The sequence below is a fragment of the Cydia fagiglandana genome, chromosome 19, assembly GCF_963556715.1.
Source record: "Cydia fagiglandana chromosome 19, ilCydFagi1.1, whole genome shotgun sequence".
NCBI classification, from domain to species: Eukaryota; Metazoa; Arthropoda; class Insecta; order Lepidoptera; family Tortricidae; genus Cydia; species Cydia fagiglandana.
Window position 1 is genome coordinate 13,716,073 of NC_085950.1, and position 17,872 is coordinate 13,733,944.

The 17,872-nt window shown below is 40.3% G+C and overlaps 1 protein-coding gene across 1 annotated transcript in view; it reads right to left on the reverse strand.

Annotated features, from left to right (window-relative positions):
• Nucleotides 1-17,872, reverse strand: part of LOC134674231 (microtubule-actin cross-linking factor 1) — a 312,488-nt gene that overhangs the window by 88,987 nt on the left and 205,629 nt on the right. Inside the window, exons 30-39 of the mRNA XM_063532291.1 lie at nucleotides 13,291-13,437; nucleotides 12,143-12,247; nucleotides 6,095-6,213; nucleotides 4,638-4,836; nucleotides 3,549-3,776; nucleotides 3,070-3,207; nucleotides 2,555-2,778; nucleotides 1,869-2,069; nucleotides 1,044-1,244; nucleotides 328-430 (exon numbers count right to left, since the gene is read on the reverse strand). Coding sequence (XP_063388361.1) covers nucleotides 328-430; nucleotides 1,044-1,244; nucleotides 1,869-2,069; nucleotides 2,555-2,778; nucleotides 3,070-3,207; nucleotides 3,549-3,776; nucleotides 4,638-4,836; nucleotides 6,095-6,213; nucleotides 12,143-12,247; nucleotides 13,291-13,437 — 1,665 coding nt within the window. The remainder of the gene's footprint in view (nucleotides 1-327; nucleotides 431-1,043; nucleotides 1,245-1,868; nucleotides 2,070-2,554; nucleotides 2,779-3,069; nucleotides 3,208-3,548; nucleotides 3,777-4,637; nucleotides 4,837-6,094; nucleotides 6,214-12,142; nucleotides 12,248-13,290; nucleotides 13,438-17,872) is intronic.

A 17,872-nucleotide genomic window follows, 5' to 3' on the forward strand; every position in this document is an offset into this window, starting at 1 on the left:
AGATGATGATCTACAGTACCATTGCTCATACTGCTAATCATCGGTGGACCTTATGCATTTTATAATAAGATAACACAAAAAATGGCTCCATCTCAGCATGTTGCTGGTGGCTTCCAGCACTAATCTTCCGATGAGACCATCAAGTGAGAAGAATCACGGAATGTAACAGACAAGAAGAAAAAGATATAAAGATAATATACAGTAAACAAATAGTTAAAAAAGAAAAAAGTTACACAGCAAGAAGATACAACATAACGACTATGTTAAAATTAAAATTAAGATTATTTATACATATAAAAGCTATTAAAGAGGTACAAGGTTGTTTACCTTCATCCTGTCACGGACGACGTGTGTGTCGGTGACGTCCTTCTTGGAGATCAGCTGTTTGCCTTGCTGCAGGCATTCGTCTAGCAGCGGCATTTGTACGTCTCTGTAAAAACAATTACCATTTAAAAAAAATCCATCGTATTGAGGTAAATATGAATGCTGCGTGGTTTAACCTTTTCGACGCCGTGTCAAACATATAAGCTGTCATTCATACGCCACGTTACCGAAGTGTCAAAGCTGATGTTGAACTTTATGCATATGCACGTAGGTCTATATTGCTCTGTGGTCAGTGACGGATTAATTCGTACTCTGCGTTGGACCTGCGGTTCGGAAGATCCGTCGTTGGCGTTGAAAAGGTTAACCCTGGCTAAATAAATATCAAAACTGCTGTGCTACCAAAAGCTTCTATTTATGAGACCTATTTAGAGCTTCTATTTACCATAATTCGAATTTCACTTTGTTCTAGAATCTTGTGTGAAATCGCTGACATTTAGGGCCAGTTGCAGCAACCCATTTAACGGACTGATTAACGTCAATCAGCAATGTAGTATGAAACTTCCCATACTATGAAATATAGCGAACGCTTTAACGGTGACAATCGGTTTGGTGCAACCGGCCCTTAGTCATTAGTTCTATAAGACACATGTCTTGTGTCATGAAGATAGAGGTCGGTTATCGAAGCTCATAATTTCAAGCGTAATGTGGTAGTCACTAACCTGAAGTGCGCGAGGTCGCTCAGCCTGGAGCGCAGCTCATCGGCGTTCATCCTCGCCAGCTCCCTGGAGTCGGCCTGCTCCAGCAGCTGCGCGTGCGCGGCGTCCAGCTTGTTGGCGAGCTGCGTGAAGTGGGACAGCTCGCTCCACACGCCCTCCAGGAACTCGTTGCGCTTCGTAGAGCGCTCCAATAGCTTCTCGTATCTGTAGGGGGCGTTATGAATAAATCTTAAAATTCACAAAGTCAAATCATGTCAAGAAGAAAGCCGAAAAACTTGTAGAAATACGTTATTTTTCTTTTAATCCTAACTTGACGGGAATTCAAGGATAGTTTGTGTAATCCTTTCGCTTATTGGCCGATGGTGTTTTGATATCCGACTAACTATGACAATTCTGTATCCATCTACAGATCCTCAGAGTGCGTAGCTAAGATGCCAATCATTTACGCTCCATAGCGAACGAAGCGCAACTGTCTCTGTCGCTCTAATATGGAAGAGTGATTGAGAGAGTTTGGCGTCTTGGCTAAGCACCCAGTTCTCTCTGCTTTATCTCAAGTCAAAAAAGTTTCGATCAAATGTATGAGTTCGATAGTTGTCGAATAACGTATGTGTGGCTTAACATCAAACTCGGGTAAATCCATTCGACACTCTCAGCAATTATCTACCCTATTACCTTTTCATAAATACCGAAATCGTATAATCTGACATATGGATTTACCCGAGTTTGAAGCTAAGCGACTCGTATGCGCTTACATTTCTTAATTTTTTGGTCGCTATGATCGAAAAGAAAGTTTTGGAGAGCTAAAACAAGTTTGAGTGCACACAATACCTGTTGTAAATATCCTCCGCCCTCTGCTCCAGCTTCTTGGCGATCCTGGCGTTGCTGGGGTTGGCGGCGGCGTCGCGCACCTGGCCGAGCAGCTTGGCGAGCGTGGCGCGCCGCGCCTCCAGCGACGCGTGCGCGATGCGCTGCTCGCGCACTTGCTCGTCGAGCCGCTCGCGGATCAGGGACGCTGGTTTTGATTGCGTCCTGTAATAAGGGTGTAATTAGTACGTTGAATATTTCCGTTCTATACAGAAGTTTTTCCAAGAAATAAAAGGACAAGTGATGTCAATTTATATTCAAAACCCTAAAACTGACCAAAAAATGTCTCCCGTAGATTTTATAGTCAACAGAAAAAGTGGATAAGCGAGCGTGATGTTCAATACAACACAACACAATATTGTTAGAACAATAAGAGTGGGTAGATTCTAATCACCTCGCCCGCTTACCCTCTTCGCTACTTTTGGAGACAAAAACAACGGGTAGCACTCCGGGAGTGCCGGCAGAAGTGAAAACTCAATGACATTGTAACTGTTTTTCGATTAGGTCACGTGTTCGTCTTACGAATTTTCCATCTGTCGAATCTGTCGGTCACGTGCCTGTAGCGAGTTTAACATTTCTTTCCCATCACAAAAAGTGCACAGCGCCGCTTAAGAAGTTTTCACTTCAAAAATTGCAACAACGCGACTCACTTGAACAGTGTCTCGGCCTGCTGCAGCCACTGCGCCTGCGTTTCGGCGGCGTCCTGCAGCCCCTGGCACTGCAGCAGCGCGGCCTCCAGCTCCTGGCATCTCGAGCCCACGGCGCCCGTCAGCTCCGCGTAGCGCGCCGTCAGGTCCAGCACCGGGACTTCGAGCTGCCGGATCTCTGCTGGTGTCAGGTTGCCTTCCAGGGATTTGACTAGCTGGTCGCATGCCTGTTGGACGATAGAGTATTAACTATTAAAACAGATACTCCCTAAAGTATTTGACTCGTGTAGTTTTAGGAGCCGAAACCTTGACGAGGCCTTTTATAAAAAGAGGCAGGAAACCAATTTCCTCGACAAAAATTAGTGTTTCTTTCAAACAAAATTCAATACTAATACGAATTTAAAATAATTCGGTATAATACCAATACAGTTCAACCAAAAATATCAAAATTCACTTACACCGTATGCGAGCGTATTTCAAATTGAAAAACACGTGTATCACCAATGTCAAGTACTTACGTCCTTAGCGTTGTCGACGAGGCGGCCCTGCGCTAAGATCTCGGAGTGCAGCGCCTTAGCGCGTGCAAGCTGCGTCTCCACGGCGCGAGGCTCGCCGCCGACGGGCTCTGATATCACCGAGCGCGCCTGAGGTTCAACCTACAAACCAATTACAGTTCATTAAAAAAATTCAGAATTTAATTAATTTTTGGGGGGACATTTCCGCATTGGGGGAGACTTGAACTCATGGCCTCTGGATCGATACTCCAGCGCTCTGCCAACTGAGCCACCAAGTCCTCATCCAAGGCCAGCGAATCTTTCCACCATACGGGTCTAGGGGACCCTAGCGACATCTGCCTTATCTTTAAGCTTAAACTTGCGAATCACATACGTGTAGTTAGAGGTAAATTATCGATTGCATAGCATAAGTTTTGTATGTCGATGCCACGCTTTATGATTGACAAGTTCATAGGGGTTTTGTTCTGAGATAATGTTAGTACCTCCTTCATCCACCGCTGCGCGCGGTCCAGAGCGTCGTGGTACTGCTTGGTGACGTCAGCGGCGCCTCTCAGCCTCTCCTGCAGGCGCTGCGCGCGCGCGGCCAGCTCCGCGTGTCTCCTCCTGGCTAGAGCCGCGGCTTCGCGCAGCGCGCTGTCGCCCGACGGGTGGATGTGGGACAGGCGAGAGGGCAGCGATGTGCGGTAGTCGTTCAGGATTGTGAGGAATTCCTGGAATTACAAAGAGATTAATATCCAGCTCATTTCAGATGGTAATCATGATTCGAGATTAAATGGGGTAATGTTGACAGCCCTGGTTAGGGCTCGGAACCGGTATTGAAATACCTGTTAGTATCTAAAAAAAATACGTTTACTCTCGTAACCGGTACGAAGAGGGAATGGAATTTTATGGTTCGTGGGAAACGATATATATAATACCGGTTACTTTCGACTGTCGGAGACTTTTGGTTAAACTCGTGGTCATACGATAAAGAGGCAGCAATTATCTTGCTTGGATATTTTCAATTCAACCGGTTAATTTCGTTCCACAAAAACGGAAGGCAAAAGAATTTCTCAAATATCTCAATAGAACAGTTTTTTAACCGGTAACCGCAAACGGAAACGAAATCCTTTTCGTTCCCGGGTGAATGAACGAAACCGGTTTGAAAAATAAAATGTTTCCGAGCCCTGGCCCTGGCCGTCTCATCCATCCACTTGAACTCTTACAAATAATGGTCAATTGTCATGGTTTAAAATCAGGGGCCTTAACATAATGTCCTTTTGTGATTCTGTTTAGGACCTAAACTGAATAGTTAAAGGACGGAGCTAGGTATATAAGTCGCATAACTCCGTCGCTTAGCAATTCAGTTTAGGTCCTAAACAGAATCGCAATAAGGACATCATGGTAAGGCCCCAGTTCCGTAAAGATCGGTTTTCCTAGGATAGCGGTGCCGTCATATAGCGGCCGTCTCCATACTAAATAATTCGGCTAAATATGGATGTCGTAGTATATTGTATGGAGACGGCCGCTATATCACGGCACCGCTATCCTAGGAAACCAGAGCATAAGTAAGGTGTTGTACGAGTACATACCTTGCTCTCGTCGACGAACTTCTGCGCGGCCATGGTGATGAAGCGCAGGTCGGCCTGGTGCGCGATCACGTCGGACACGAACTCGCGCACGTCCTCGCTCTGCCCGGGCAGGTTCTTCAGCTTCGATATCGCCGCCTCCTTCTCCTCCAGTGTGCGGTACGCGCCCTCCATCCAAGTGTTGAACGTGTTCAGCTCGTTACTGGAAAAGGTGCCGTTTTACATTGTTGTCCTATGATTATGCAAAATTAAATCAAAGGTATAGACCGACCGCTTTAATGAGTCCTCGCCTGCGCGGTACGGGGGCGACGGGGTAGGACGACTAAGGGCGGCGGGGAAGGTACGCCTGCCGCCCGCACCTTCCCCGCCGCCCTTAGTCGTCCTACCCCGTCGCCCCCGCACCGCGCAGGCGGACTCATTTAAACGGTCGATCTATAACGGCGTCGGAAAACATGCAGATATTTATAGTACGACAAGAAATTGTAGAAAATTATTGAGGGCGCCACTTCCTACGTATCTGTCACATTTTTGACGTAAAATGCTTAGGGCCAGTTGCACCAACCACATTTGACAGACTGATCAACATCAGCCGGCGCGCCCCGGCGCTTTACTATGAAACTTTCCATACATAAAAATTTTGCGAACTCTTTAACGATACGAACAGTTTGGTGCAACCGACCCTTAAACATGGCATCAATTTAGTATAGAAATTGTTCAGTTCTTTTTTATTTAATTTCTATTTTATGTCGCACTATAAATCAAATTGTACGAGCTAAGCAAGTCATTGTCAATTTATATAAGAAGAACAATTTTGTTTTGGTTGTAACTTTTAATACCAGTGATTAATACCAAATATACCAATAGTTCACGTGCTCTTTAATCCTATGCATTAAAAGTCATGTTAATTCCGTTGACCCTGGTTTGTTTATTACTAAGAAATCTTCAAGTAGCTTGTATCACTCATGACCCCTCACTTATCAAAATGTATATACTGGGGACATGTTTTCTCTTCAGAGTTCAAATATTATCAGTTTCGCATTACCTGGTGCATAAGTCAACTTAAGCATAGATCCACAGCTTTGATCCTATTTTTAACAAGCTTTTATTAGGTCGACCTGTATGTAACTAACTATGTAATGGAATCTAAGGTAAATAATTTAACCATCTTCCAAGGACCGTAGCGTAATGAAAATTGGCAGCTGTATGTAGTTCTGATGACAATACAATAATATGCTACTGTCGAACTGATCTGATGATGGAGACAGGAGGTGGCCATAGGAACTCTGCGATGAAACAACGCAACCTAATTGTGTTAGGGTTTTTTAGAATTGTCTCGATGAGTATTAGTTGCCTGTCGTAAGAAAAGTACAGTCAGCGATGAAAGCTTGTACCAAAAATGAAATTTTTGCCAAAAACTTATTAGGGGTACGGTAGTGCACAGACAAGTAGTGGAGACTCACTTGAATTTGCCGAGCTCGTCACGCGCCGCGGCGAGTCGCCGGAGCATCTTGTCGCACTTGTCGGAGCACTTGTCGCACCGCTGCTTCAGCTGGCGCACACCGCGCTCCAGTGCTGCCACCTGTATCACGAGATATATTATTGTATTTCATACATTTGTTTCTTTTTGCAAGGTATGCATAAGTCTTTTTGTGGGATATTCTTACAGTCGCCATCAGATATATCGGAGCGGCCAAGGTGTTTACAATATCTGAACACGCACTCTAACGCCCTGACAATAGAGGCGTGTTCAGATGATTGTGAGCACCTTGGCCGCTCCAATATATCTGATGGCGACTGTACATATACCAAGATAGAGAAATGGGCTTTACACTTTTCTTGCACAATGAAGAATGACGTTACAGAAATATTCTACCCAAGACAAATAATAATGTTATGATTAATGTTTTAGTATCCGACTGAGAACAGTACGTTACGTTCAGTATAAGGTTCAGAGTAAAGATCGGTTTTCCTAGGATAGCGGTGCCGTCATATAGCGGCCGTCTCCATACTAAACAATACGGCTAAATATGGATGTCGTATGGAGATGGCCGCTATATTACGTCAGCGCTATCCTAGGAAACTAGAGCATAAGATAGAGCATGCTCTAGTTTCCCAGGATAGCGGTGCCGTAATATAGCGGCCGTCTCCATACAAATACTACGACATCCATATTTAGCCGTATTATTTCATTTTCATTTCATTTATTTATTGCATTCCATGGTATTTACAGATGGTATTTTAAATTGAATTGTACAACATGGACCCTGAATAGGGTATGGCAAGTTAACCTTAATAGCTAAATACTTAAAGTTACCTTACAAAACATATTACACGTATTGCTTAATTAGTTAGTTTCATCATAGTAAATAATAATTATGGAATCTATTTAACACTAATAATAATCAATACGAATTTAAATGCTATACTTGTTTTTATAATGCAATGATGTCAAATATTAATAATCAAATTTAAGCTGTCGTGAATCATACTAACACTAAGCGATACAATAACTAATTATGTCAATTCATTTATAATAATAATAGTGTCAATTTATTTATAATAATAATAATGTCAATTCATTTATAAAATAATAATTCATTTAATCATTCCATTACATTGAGACAAAGTTATCGGTTTCAGTAAAATTAATTCTCAGTCATTATCACTATTGTCAGATGCCATAAATTCCTGATAAGAATAAAATGATTTATCAATTAACCACGTTTTCAGTTTATTTCGGAACATATTATAAGTTTCAACGTCTTTAATAGAATCAGGGATTTTATTATATATTTTTATCGACTGGTAATGGGGCCCGTTTTTATACATAGTTAATTTAGGTTCAGGGAGAACTAGTTGTCTATTTCGACGCGCGCTTTTAACATACTGGAAGTTGGATATGTGTTTTCTTACAAATAGTCCAGCCTCCAGTATGTAAATACATGGTAAGGTTAGAAGCTTTAGGTTAATAAAGTGTGGTCGGCAGCTTTCTGGTTGTCGGATGTTAGCTATAACGCGTACGCATTTTTTTTGTGCTATAAAGAGATCTTCGACGTCTGGGCTATTCCCCCATAAGACTACCCCATACCGCAACCATGCATAGGCATATGCATAATATGCCGAGAGTGCACATTCTACGTTAGTGTTCCTTTTTAATACACTTAACGCAAACAAAAAACGTGATAATTTGTTCCTGACCTCTTCAATATGCGTTTTCCAATTTAAACTCGTGTCAATGTTTAATCCTAGTAGTTTGAAAGAGCTAACCTCTTCGATGCCAAGTTCTTTTGAGGTGGTCGATAAATCTAAATCGTCTTTTTGGTACGGGTGAAATTGAATTAATTTGGTTTTGCTCATATTAAGTTCCAAATTGTGTTCATTTAACCAATTCGTAATTTCTGTTAAGGTTTCATTGATATCGCTCTGAAAGTTATGGTTATTAGGGCTTCTAAACAAGAGGGACACATCATCTGCGAACATGATGCAAGTGTGTTTTGTAATTTTGGGCAAATCATTAATATAAACTAAAAATAGGATACATCCCAAAACTGACCCCTGAGGTATTGAACAATTGGTTATTAGGGTGTCTGATTGTATGTTTGAGACTTCACCTGTTTGTTTGTCATGATGTTGGATTTGTACGCATTGCGCTCTGTCTTTTAAGTAGGATTGTAACCATTTGTGTGCATCGCCTCGAATACCTATTCCATAAAGTTTATTTAATAGGATTGAATGTGAAATTTTGTCGTATGCTTTCGTCATATCTAACATCAAACCGATAGCGTAATGTTTATCTCGTATACAATTAAGAATTTCATTTACATATTTATATACTGTGAGCGTGGTGCAGTGTTCTTTGCGAAAACCATTCTGATTTACATCTAATAGGTGAAATTTTTCTAAAAACTTGTAAATGCGATTTGCCATTGTTTTTTCGAAAACTTTGGATATTACAGGTAGTAAGGCTATGGGTCGATATTGGTTTGAATTTTGCGGGTCACTTTTATTTTTAAGGATAGGTTTTATTATTGTAAATTTTAATTTATCTGGAAAAGTTGATTGCGTATAGGACTGGTTAATTAATTTAGTAATTATAGGCGTAAGTTCTGCACTACAGTTTTTTAGCAAAGCTGTGGGTATTTCGTCTATACCGGCACTATATTTGTTTGGGAGTTTCCTTATTATTGAATGTACTTCGTTATCAGTTACGGGTCTGAGGTACATCGAGTTTATGGCAGGTTGCATAACCGGCCGGCCAGTTGGTCGGTTGCTCTGCGTGCAAGATGATGCACCCACGGTCGAAAAATAATCATTAAATAAATTTGATACTAGTCGAGGACATTGTACAGTGGAATTATGGTGTTTTAGTGTAATGTTAGACGAACGATTTATGGTTTTTGAACCAATTATGTTGTTTATCATGCTCCACATACTTTTAGTTTTATTACTTGAATTTAGAATTTCACGGGCGTAGTTGAGTTTTTTTGAAGTTTTTATGCTCTTTTTTAAAATATTTTTATACGTGTGATAGTGTTTTTTTAATATTTTGTCGTTGGATTGATTGACTAGCATCTGGAGGAGTCTTTTGTGCCTGCATGAACGCTGAAGACCGGTTGTGATCCAAGTTTTTTTCCTGTGGATTTTAATTTTTATAGTTTTTAAAGGTATGTATTTATTTAATAATTCCTGCATTTTACCATCGAAACGAGTATAATTTTCATTTACGTCATAAGCATCTTTGATAATATCATCCCATTTAAACTGTTTTATAGCCTCCCTAAAATTTGTGATATTTCGTGAAGTGAATAATCTTTTTTTGGTATACATGTCAACATTAGGCAAAATTTTACTCGTTGAGAATTCATAAATCAGGGCCATGTGATCAGATATGCCTAGGTCCTTTACAAAAGTGGTACTATGTTTATTATTTGAAAATACAAAGTCGATGCATGTTGAGCTAGTACTTGTGATCCTAGTCGGTTCCGTAACTTTTTGGTGCAGGTTATATTCTAACATTATATTTATAAGTTTACGGTAATCATTCGAATTTTGAAAAGCATCCAGGTTAAAGTCTCCGACAACTATTATTTGTTTGTTTATTTTCGATTTAACATTACTCAGTAGTTGGTTTAGAGCATCAAAAAATATATGGATATTGTTATTTACTCTGTATACAGTTATTAACAAAATATTAGGGGACAGTTCTACCGCACAACACTCCATAATATTATCAATAGACAAATCAGATATGTCTTTTCTCTCACTAAAAAATGTTCCATTTTTGATAAGGATCGCTGTACCGCCTCCTCTTCTTCCGGTCCTGTAGCTGGCCGCTCCGAAGACATAGTCTTGAATTTGTATTATGTCTTTTTGCAGTGCAGAAATCCAGGTTTCAGTTAGGCATACAACTGGGTAGTTATATTCGTGTAGAAGACTTTCTAGTAATTCCGTTTTATTCTTTATACTTCGGATGTTTTGCACAAGTATACTCATATTGCAGTTATTGCTTTTATTATTATTATTATGCGAGGGTGTTGCTGCGAAAGGAATGGTTAGGTTGCTCTTTAAGCGAAGGGTCTTTTGGGGGCTGATGCAGTTTTGGTTCACTTTGGGTGGAGACTTGGTAGTGGTTTGGACTGAGTGATAATAAGTGGCTGTCATGGTTTGTCTGTGTCTTGTTATCGTTTGGTCGACTTGTGTCTTGAGTTAACGGCTGGCTGTTTGATATCGATGGTGGAATAAACTCTTGACCGTTTACATAAAGCATATTATTGCGTATAACTGCGTGTTTCCCATTTCGCCGCGCCTGTAATAACCATTCTCGTTGCTGTCGCTTTTCCTGTAAAGCTTCGCGCCCTAATACTTCTGAAATTGCATATCTGCTTTTATGAAAACAATAGCCTTGTTCTAGTATGTGCTTAGTTAATCTTTTATTTGTTAGCTCTATGAGAACCGGCCGCCTTAGTTTTCCTTTTTTGCCTATACGGACGACTGAATCAACGTGGTCGTTAATATCAATGTTTAGAAAATCATATAACAAATTAGAAATTCGAAATACCAGTTCTGACTCACTCTCGAGGTCATTATACTCGTGAAGGCCGTACAACACAATTTTTTTCTCTTTATTTTGGTCGATTTCATTTGAACCATGTGCGAGATTTTTCAGTGCCTTGAGTTCGCTGGTTAATTTATAGTTTTCTTGTTCTAGCTTTACAATCCTGCTAGTTATACTAATTATGTCATTTTTCAGGACTGCCTGTTGTGTTGTGATTATATTATTTCGCTGTAGGAAATCATCTTTAAGCTCGTTTATAGTTGTACTCATTTCGGATATTATCATTTGTTTCATATTATGCATAATTTTGTGATAGTTTTTCTCCAATTTTTGATCGAGAAGGATGCTAAATTGTTCAAGACCTATTGTGTGTGGTGTATGAAGTGGTTGTTGTAGGTTATTTGTAAGGTCTAGGTTTAGGGAGTAGTTTGTGTCGCCTATTAAACTTCTATCTTCTTGGAGTTGGTCGTCGACTGACATATCTGGATCGTTAATTAATCTCTGTTCGTGACTCTTACGGATAGGAGTGTTGTCGTCTTTACGAGTACGTCGCGAGGTAACATTTGCACAACGCGGGCAAACCCATGAGCGTTTCAATTCTTGATCGTGTTCTCTTACATAGGCTGAAGTCATGCATAAGCACTTGAAGTGATATGTATCATTACAGGCAACGCACCGTAGTAAATCTAAGGCGTTGGCTATTGGGAGTGGGCATGCTTGGCAGTTCATTTTTGTTCGCTTGCTGCTATTCAATAAAAAACATAAAAATTCAAAGCGAAAATTCGTAAACAAACTATAATTCACAGCGTAGGCCTATTTTCTTTTGTTCTGCGTTTGCCGTCGGTAAGTTGATTGTCGGTGGGGATGCTCGTTCCTGATTTGTTGGCGAGTTTTTGGAGTCCACAGAACAGCAGCTGTCTCGCTTGCACTTTACGCTTTAACTAGGATTGCTATCGCCAATGTGCTTATGAAGTTTGAATCCGGGTTCAGTAATGCGACTCGTTAATTATTTAGTAAGAATGTGAAGTCCCCAATCCGCATTGGGCTAGCGTGGGGACTATAGCCCAAGCCCTCTCGCGCATGAGAGGAGGCCTGTGCTCAGCAGTGGGACGTATATAGGCTGAAATGATGATGATGATGATTTAGTAAGAAAACCGATCTTAAGGTTAGAATTACGTCAACAAGACTTAGTTCATAATTGTCTGCAATCTAAAATGCCGTTGATAATCGTTTGTACCTCAGTAATTTTGACAATATTGAGCAAAGCTTTGCTAAGATTTATAGACAAGAAGGTTAAAGGTGACAGTCCATTTCCAACGACAGCTGCATTACTGTTAATTTTACTATGGAAATTGACAATGACAGCGACGCGTTCAGTACCGGTAGTGCAGCTGCCGTTAGAAATGGAATGTTACCATAAAGCTGAAATGCTAAAACTAAGGTGATTCCTGACCTCATGCGGAGCCAGCACGTCTCCTCCGGACACGAGCAGCTGCTTGGCCTGGTCCGAGCACGCCGACACCTGCCGCTGGTGGCTCTCCAGGTCATCCTTGATCAGCTGTGGAATACACGCTCAGTTAATACATGGTGTAACATGACGAAATCGAATAATTTCAACACCATATTCCTGATCATATTTAGAGACAAAAATGTCCTATAAACTTTTTTAAACTTCGCGTACTTTCAAAGTTAATACCAATTTAAAAAAAAATCATGTTTTTATTGTTACATAGTGCAAAACGCCTTCTTGATGGCGATGTTGCTGCTATGGGACGTAGTCTAAATATCTTTATTGATAGATGTCAAAAAGTAGGTTTTACGTAAAAAGTAAAAATCAATTTTAAGTGACAAGTTTACCAATAACATTTATTTTTTATGTACAAATACATTAAAAAAATGGAAAAAACAAAAAAAAAAATCCGAGAAATTGACCTAAACCCATATTACCTTTTTTTCTTCTTTTGACCTCAGAAATGCGTGGTTAAAATTATTCGGTTCCCACATGTTACACCGTGTATAGATGCACAACGAATCCAGTCGGAGAATGGATTCCGTTACTTGCGAAAACAATACTGATGCACTACTTAAGAACTATACGAAAAGCCTAAATATGCAGCAGTAGTAAAATTGCAACTTTTATGGAATAACATTAAATTGTATGGTTGTTTTCCCAAAATATCCTGCAGCGAGTGGGCGCCAGCCCTCTATGGAGCCATCGGAGGTTTTGGTTATCCGGTTTAGAGCCCGGTCAATAACGTATTAGAATTTGAATATTTTATTACTCGTATTTTGATTCAGATAATACCTACAGCTAGGCAAAAAGCCTGAATGTTTAGACTTTACGATGGACTAGGCCATACACATCATTAGGTTCCTACTTGTCTTCTCTGATTGGTGACAGAGATTATCACAGTTTTGTTAGGTTTTGTTCTAAAAAAAATCCGAACCGATGATGGTCATACCCACAAATCAGACTCTCTTAATTAGAACTAGACTCCACTACGGTTAAGTTTCCGAAACACGAAAGACGCGAGTTTTCTGCGTGTGTATGACCCAATGGCCCAAGTAAAAGTCATTATAATTACGAATTCATAGACGTACCTTGAGAATATTGATCTGGTTGCGCAGCTCGTCCAGGTCCTCCTTGACGGCCTCCTGGTTGGCGAGCCGCTCCTCCACCACCGCGATCCATTCCAACAGCTTCGACAGCGTCTCGTCGCAAAGTCTGTACTTCTCCTCTACTGCTTGCTATATTAACAACACACGCATTAATATTTGCACACCCTGTAGCTACGCGAATGTACAAAGCCCGCCGGCTTCGCTGTGCCTCTAACTACTGAGCAAATTATACAATGCATCTATCTACAGACAAGTGCAGTCAGTCACTTTATACAGGACGACTTCATTTTGGAAAATCATACAGTGCTTTGGATTTTATAAAGATGCAATATTGTACCAAGACGATTAAAAATCATTCAAATATTTACAAAATTGTAAAGTTCGATTATATCATGCAAATTGTAAATTTTACAAATAGATTTTATGTTGAGTACCTGAAAAGGAAGCTTATAATTACAGACAACACTACGCAGAGACAAAAGCAAAGACACGAGTCCTCGAAAAAACAAATAGACAAAAGGCGAGACCACAGACAGCCAACACAATAGCGTGGAGATGACAACACAACCAGTCAGAACGTTGCGTACACCGTAACATAACATGCAAAGCGTGACATGCAAGCAGTGAATCAATGTCACAAACGTCAAAAGCTTACAAATTTAACAATAATGACCGCTTTTGACATTCGTGAGTTATGGTATTAACATCTTCCTTAGGCTTAAATTAAAATTACGTTTTGATTAGAGTTAATTGGGTTTAAATTTTAAAATTAGAAGTACCTGTTGAAATCTGAAACTTTGAAATGTTTTGATGTAAGGTAAAAGCAAGGTACAAGATAATTTTGGTAAACAAGTAACTTAAAGATTTACACGTAAATTTAAAATTGTACGAGAAACATTGAATTTAAATGAGATTTTATTTCATTACAATTAAGTGTCAAGTAATTTAAATGGATCCATTGTTGTTTTTGATTTAGATATAACAACATAAATTCCGAATCAGAGAAATAAAATTAAACATGCTTACAATCTCATAATGAAATAAACTCCCAAAACAAAACGAGCATTTAAACTAAGACGAAAATATAAATACTACCTTCAGTGTTTGTGTTTGTCGAAAATGTTTTACCATTTGATGATATTGTGAGTGTTTGTCGCGAGAGGCCGCAGGAAACATCACAATAGCATAGCGCTGTCATGCATTCCAAAACGTGAGCGGGTCCAAGGAATGAGTATATCGACTTATTCAGGGTATAAACCGAAAAAAACCAGTCAGTCATAAATCACTGGTTTTCGTATGAAAAAAGCAAACAAAAGAAAGCTTCGAAAGGTGGATCGTAATGAACGAACACCCATTCGATCTCTTTCGCAAATTCTTAGCACATAGTGATCATGGGATGTTAGGTATTGGCGAGACGGTGATGGTTCGTTTATCGTCGTTAATATGATCCCTCACAGGCAAGCATTCACGATTTAGCTCAAAAGGGTTCTTTAGCATCGCAGGCAACGGCTGGAAATAAAAACAACATACATCGAGCCTTAATACACTGTGAATAAGCATCGTCGCTTCTAGTGCGGGTAAAAATGCAACATTTTCTCAGCAATATGTAGCTGGCAACCAAGATGTCCGCAGTTGCAGCACATATTTCCGTGAAAAGGGAGCCCGTTTACACGCACCTTAACGCAATTGCTAGTTCGCTCAAACAGAACACTGTTTAGTAGAAAACTCACAATTGAAAGCGATATAACCTAAACTTAAGCTTCTAATGATCTAGAGAACAAAGAGTAAAAATTTTGCTATTGAAATTTTGATCAACTACTAGATTTATTTATAAAATTTTTGCTCTATCCCTACGTGTAAAGTCAACTATGCGGCAATATAAAATGTACAATGAACTTGTGATAAGCATTTAACTACTTCTTACAGTGAAATCTAACGGATATTTTCAACCGATTTTTAACGTACCTTTGTTTTACACTCTTATGTGTTTAAGTTTGTATCATTGGATTGAGTACTTATGTTCAGATTTTGTTGAAGTTCAGTTAAAAATCGGTAGAAAAACGACCTTCAAAATATATGCAATATTCTAATCCATGAATTGATAAAAACATTGTAATTTAGTGTATGCCACAATAGTGACTCCCCCATTGCATGTAACCCATTACATATCGACACTGTAAGTCTTGTGGGTGTCGTGCCATGCCAATGTTTAAGCCAAACGCTTTAGAGATCACCTTAAGAGTAGAGTAAGAAATAAAGCAACACCTTCGCTTGATAAAAGCACAAATAACAAGAAAATATAGTGAAACTTACCCTAGTTTCTGCGGGCAGTAGGTATCCCTTCTTTAGAGCTTTGACTAAGTCCAATGTGATAGCTTTGGTTGGATCAATAACTAGTCTGCCTTCAACGGGATCGACCAATTTCTGTTCAATGGCTTGCACTAACGGACAGATCTTGCCCGTGTCAGGTTCTTTGACGACAGTGCTTGAAGCATCGACGATGCCTTGTTGGATGGCCTCGCCCAGGTTCAATCTCTTTCTATCTATAACACTAGTAGTTATGAACGGGTCATTCAACGCTCCGGTGGTGGGGTTGTAAATCCCAAAGTTCAGGGTTTCGATCAGACTGAAACTTTTCTTCGGTGTCATAAGCAGACCACTCTCGATAGCCGATGGGAGCGTGTTTAACTTAGAGGTCTCTGTATCTAAAATATTGCCTTTTTCTGCGTCCATAAGGCCTTTACGGAATGCCTCAGGGAGTTTTACTAACCTCTTCTTGAGATTATCTTTTATTAGCGCTGTGTCCGGATCGATATAGCCCAACGTGGCAGCGTCTTTGATGGTAAGTACTTCTTTGGAATGTGGATCAGTAAAGCGAGCTGTCGTGATGTTCAGGTGACCGTTTTCTATCGCTTGCTCAAACGTTAGAGGCTCGCGGACGTACACAATCAGACCGTTCTCAAAGACAAAGCAAAGCGTACGCGACCTACCGGTTTGAGGATCAAACGATCCCTTAGCACTCTTATCAATTAACCCTTCAGTAATACCTAATTTTAATGGAATGTATTTGTTTTTATGAGGATCCTTAATGACAGCCGTTTCGGGATCAATGAATTCGTACTTAATAGCTTCGTCTAACGTGAATTCTCTAAGCATGGCTTCTTTAGGAGCCGACGAGTCAGTGACGTGGCGTTTCGTAACCGTTTGAGAAGTAATTGGTTGAACGATGGTTACAAGTAGACCCTTATCGAACGCGATGTCCAAGCTATAGGTCTTCTTGGCTTTAGTGTCAAGAACCCTACCTTTCGTAACGTCTACGTCACCCTGTTGAATTGCTAGGGGCAGCGGTTTGAATTTGTTGGTGTAGCTGTCCTTGACCACTGTTAACTCTGGATTCATCAGACCTGTTTCAATAGCCTTCGTAATATCCATAAATTCGTTGGTGCTAGGATCAACTATCTTACCATTGTCTGCCCTGAACAAACCGTTCCTAATGATTTCCTCCAGGCCCAGGTTTCTCTTAGCCGTGACTACTAAACCGCGGTGTTTAGCGTCAAGTAAATTGATTTGATTTCCGTTTGGTAGAACGTAAACGCTGTTTTTATCATCAACGATGCCTGATTCAATCGCTTCGTCTAATTTGATGTATTTGCTCGTAGGAATGTTTTTGAGCAATGAGGTTTCGGGGTGTATTAATTCTTCAACTATCGCGTCTTGGAGGGAGATTTTTCTTTCGGTAACGGGGTGTACAAAGACGTGATCGCCAATGTCGTATAAGTTCATAGCCAGTGTGTCATATAAAGTGAAGCCTGCACTTTCGATATCGACGATGAGACCCAAGCTCATGGCTTCGGAAAGAGGGATTTGAACGTCAGAACACGGCTCGTGGAACTTGCCGGTCCTCCTATCAATGATCTCACTACGACAACATTCCGCCAAAGTCAGTGGCTTCTCAGATTTTTTATCGAAATAGCACAGATATTTGGGACTGATAATTGATCTCCTAAGTGCCTCATGCAAGGTGATTTTGCGACTGGTAGCGGGATCGATGAATTTACCGGTGCTATCATCATAGAGTCCTTGGTGCAATGCTCTTTGTAGACTTATTGAAGCTTTGCTATCAACGAGCAATCCTATCTCGAAAGCTTGGCGAAGACTAATTTCCTCGTTATCTGCATTGATGTTTATTATTTTGCCCGTCTTATCATCAATGACACCGGTTTCTAGTGACTCGGGAATTGTGATTTTGTCCCATTTGCCCAATCTGTTGTCTTGAATATGAACTGAATGCGGATCAATTAAGTTCAGTTTAATGGCCTCAGTTAGGGTGTATTTCTTACCGCTCTGAGGATCCATGAAAAGACCAGTTATTTCATTGTAAACACCCTTTTCGATGGCTTCGATGAGAGAAAGGGGTTTTCTAACTTCAACCAAGATGCCCCGTTCAAACGCTTCGCGGAAATCTATCCTTTCGTCACCTAATATTATTGTACCTGTCCTACTATCTACAATACCTTTGTCTACTGCAAATTCAAACGGAATTACCTTTCCACCAGCATGAACT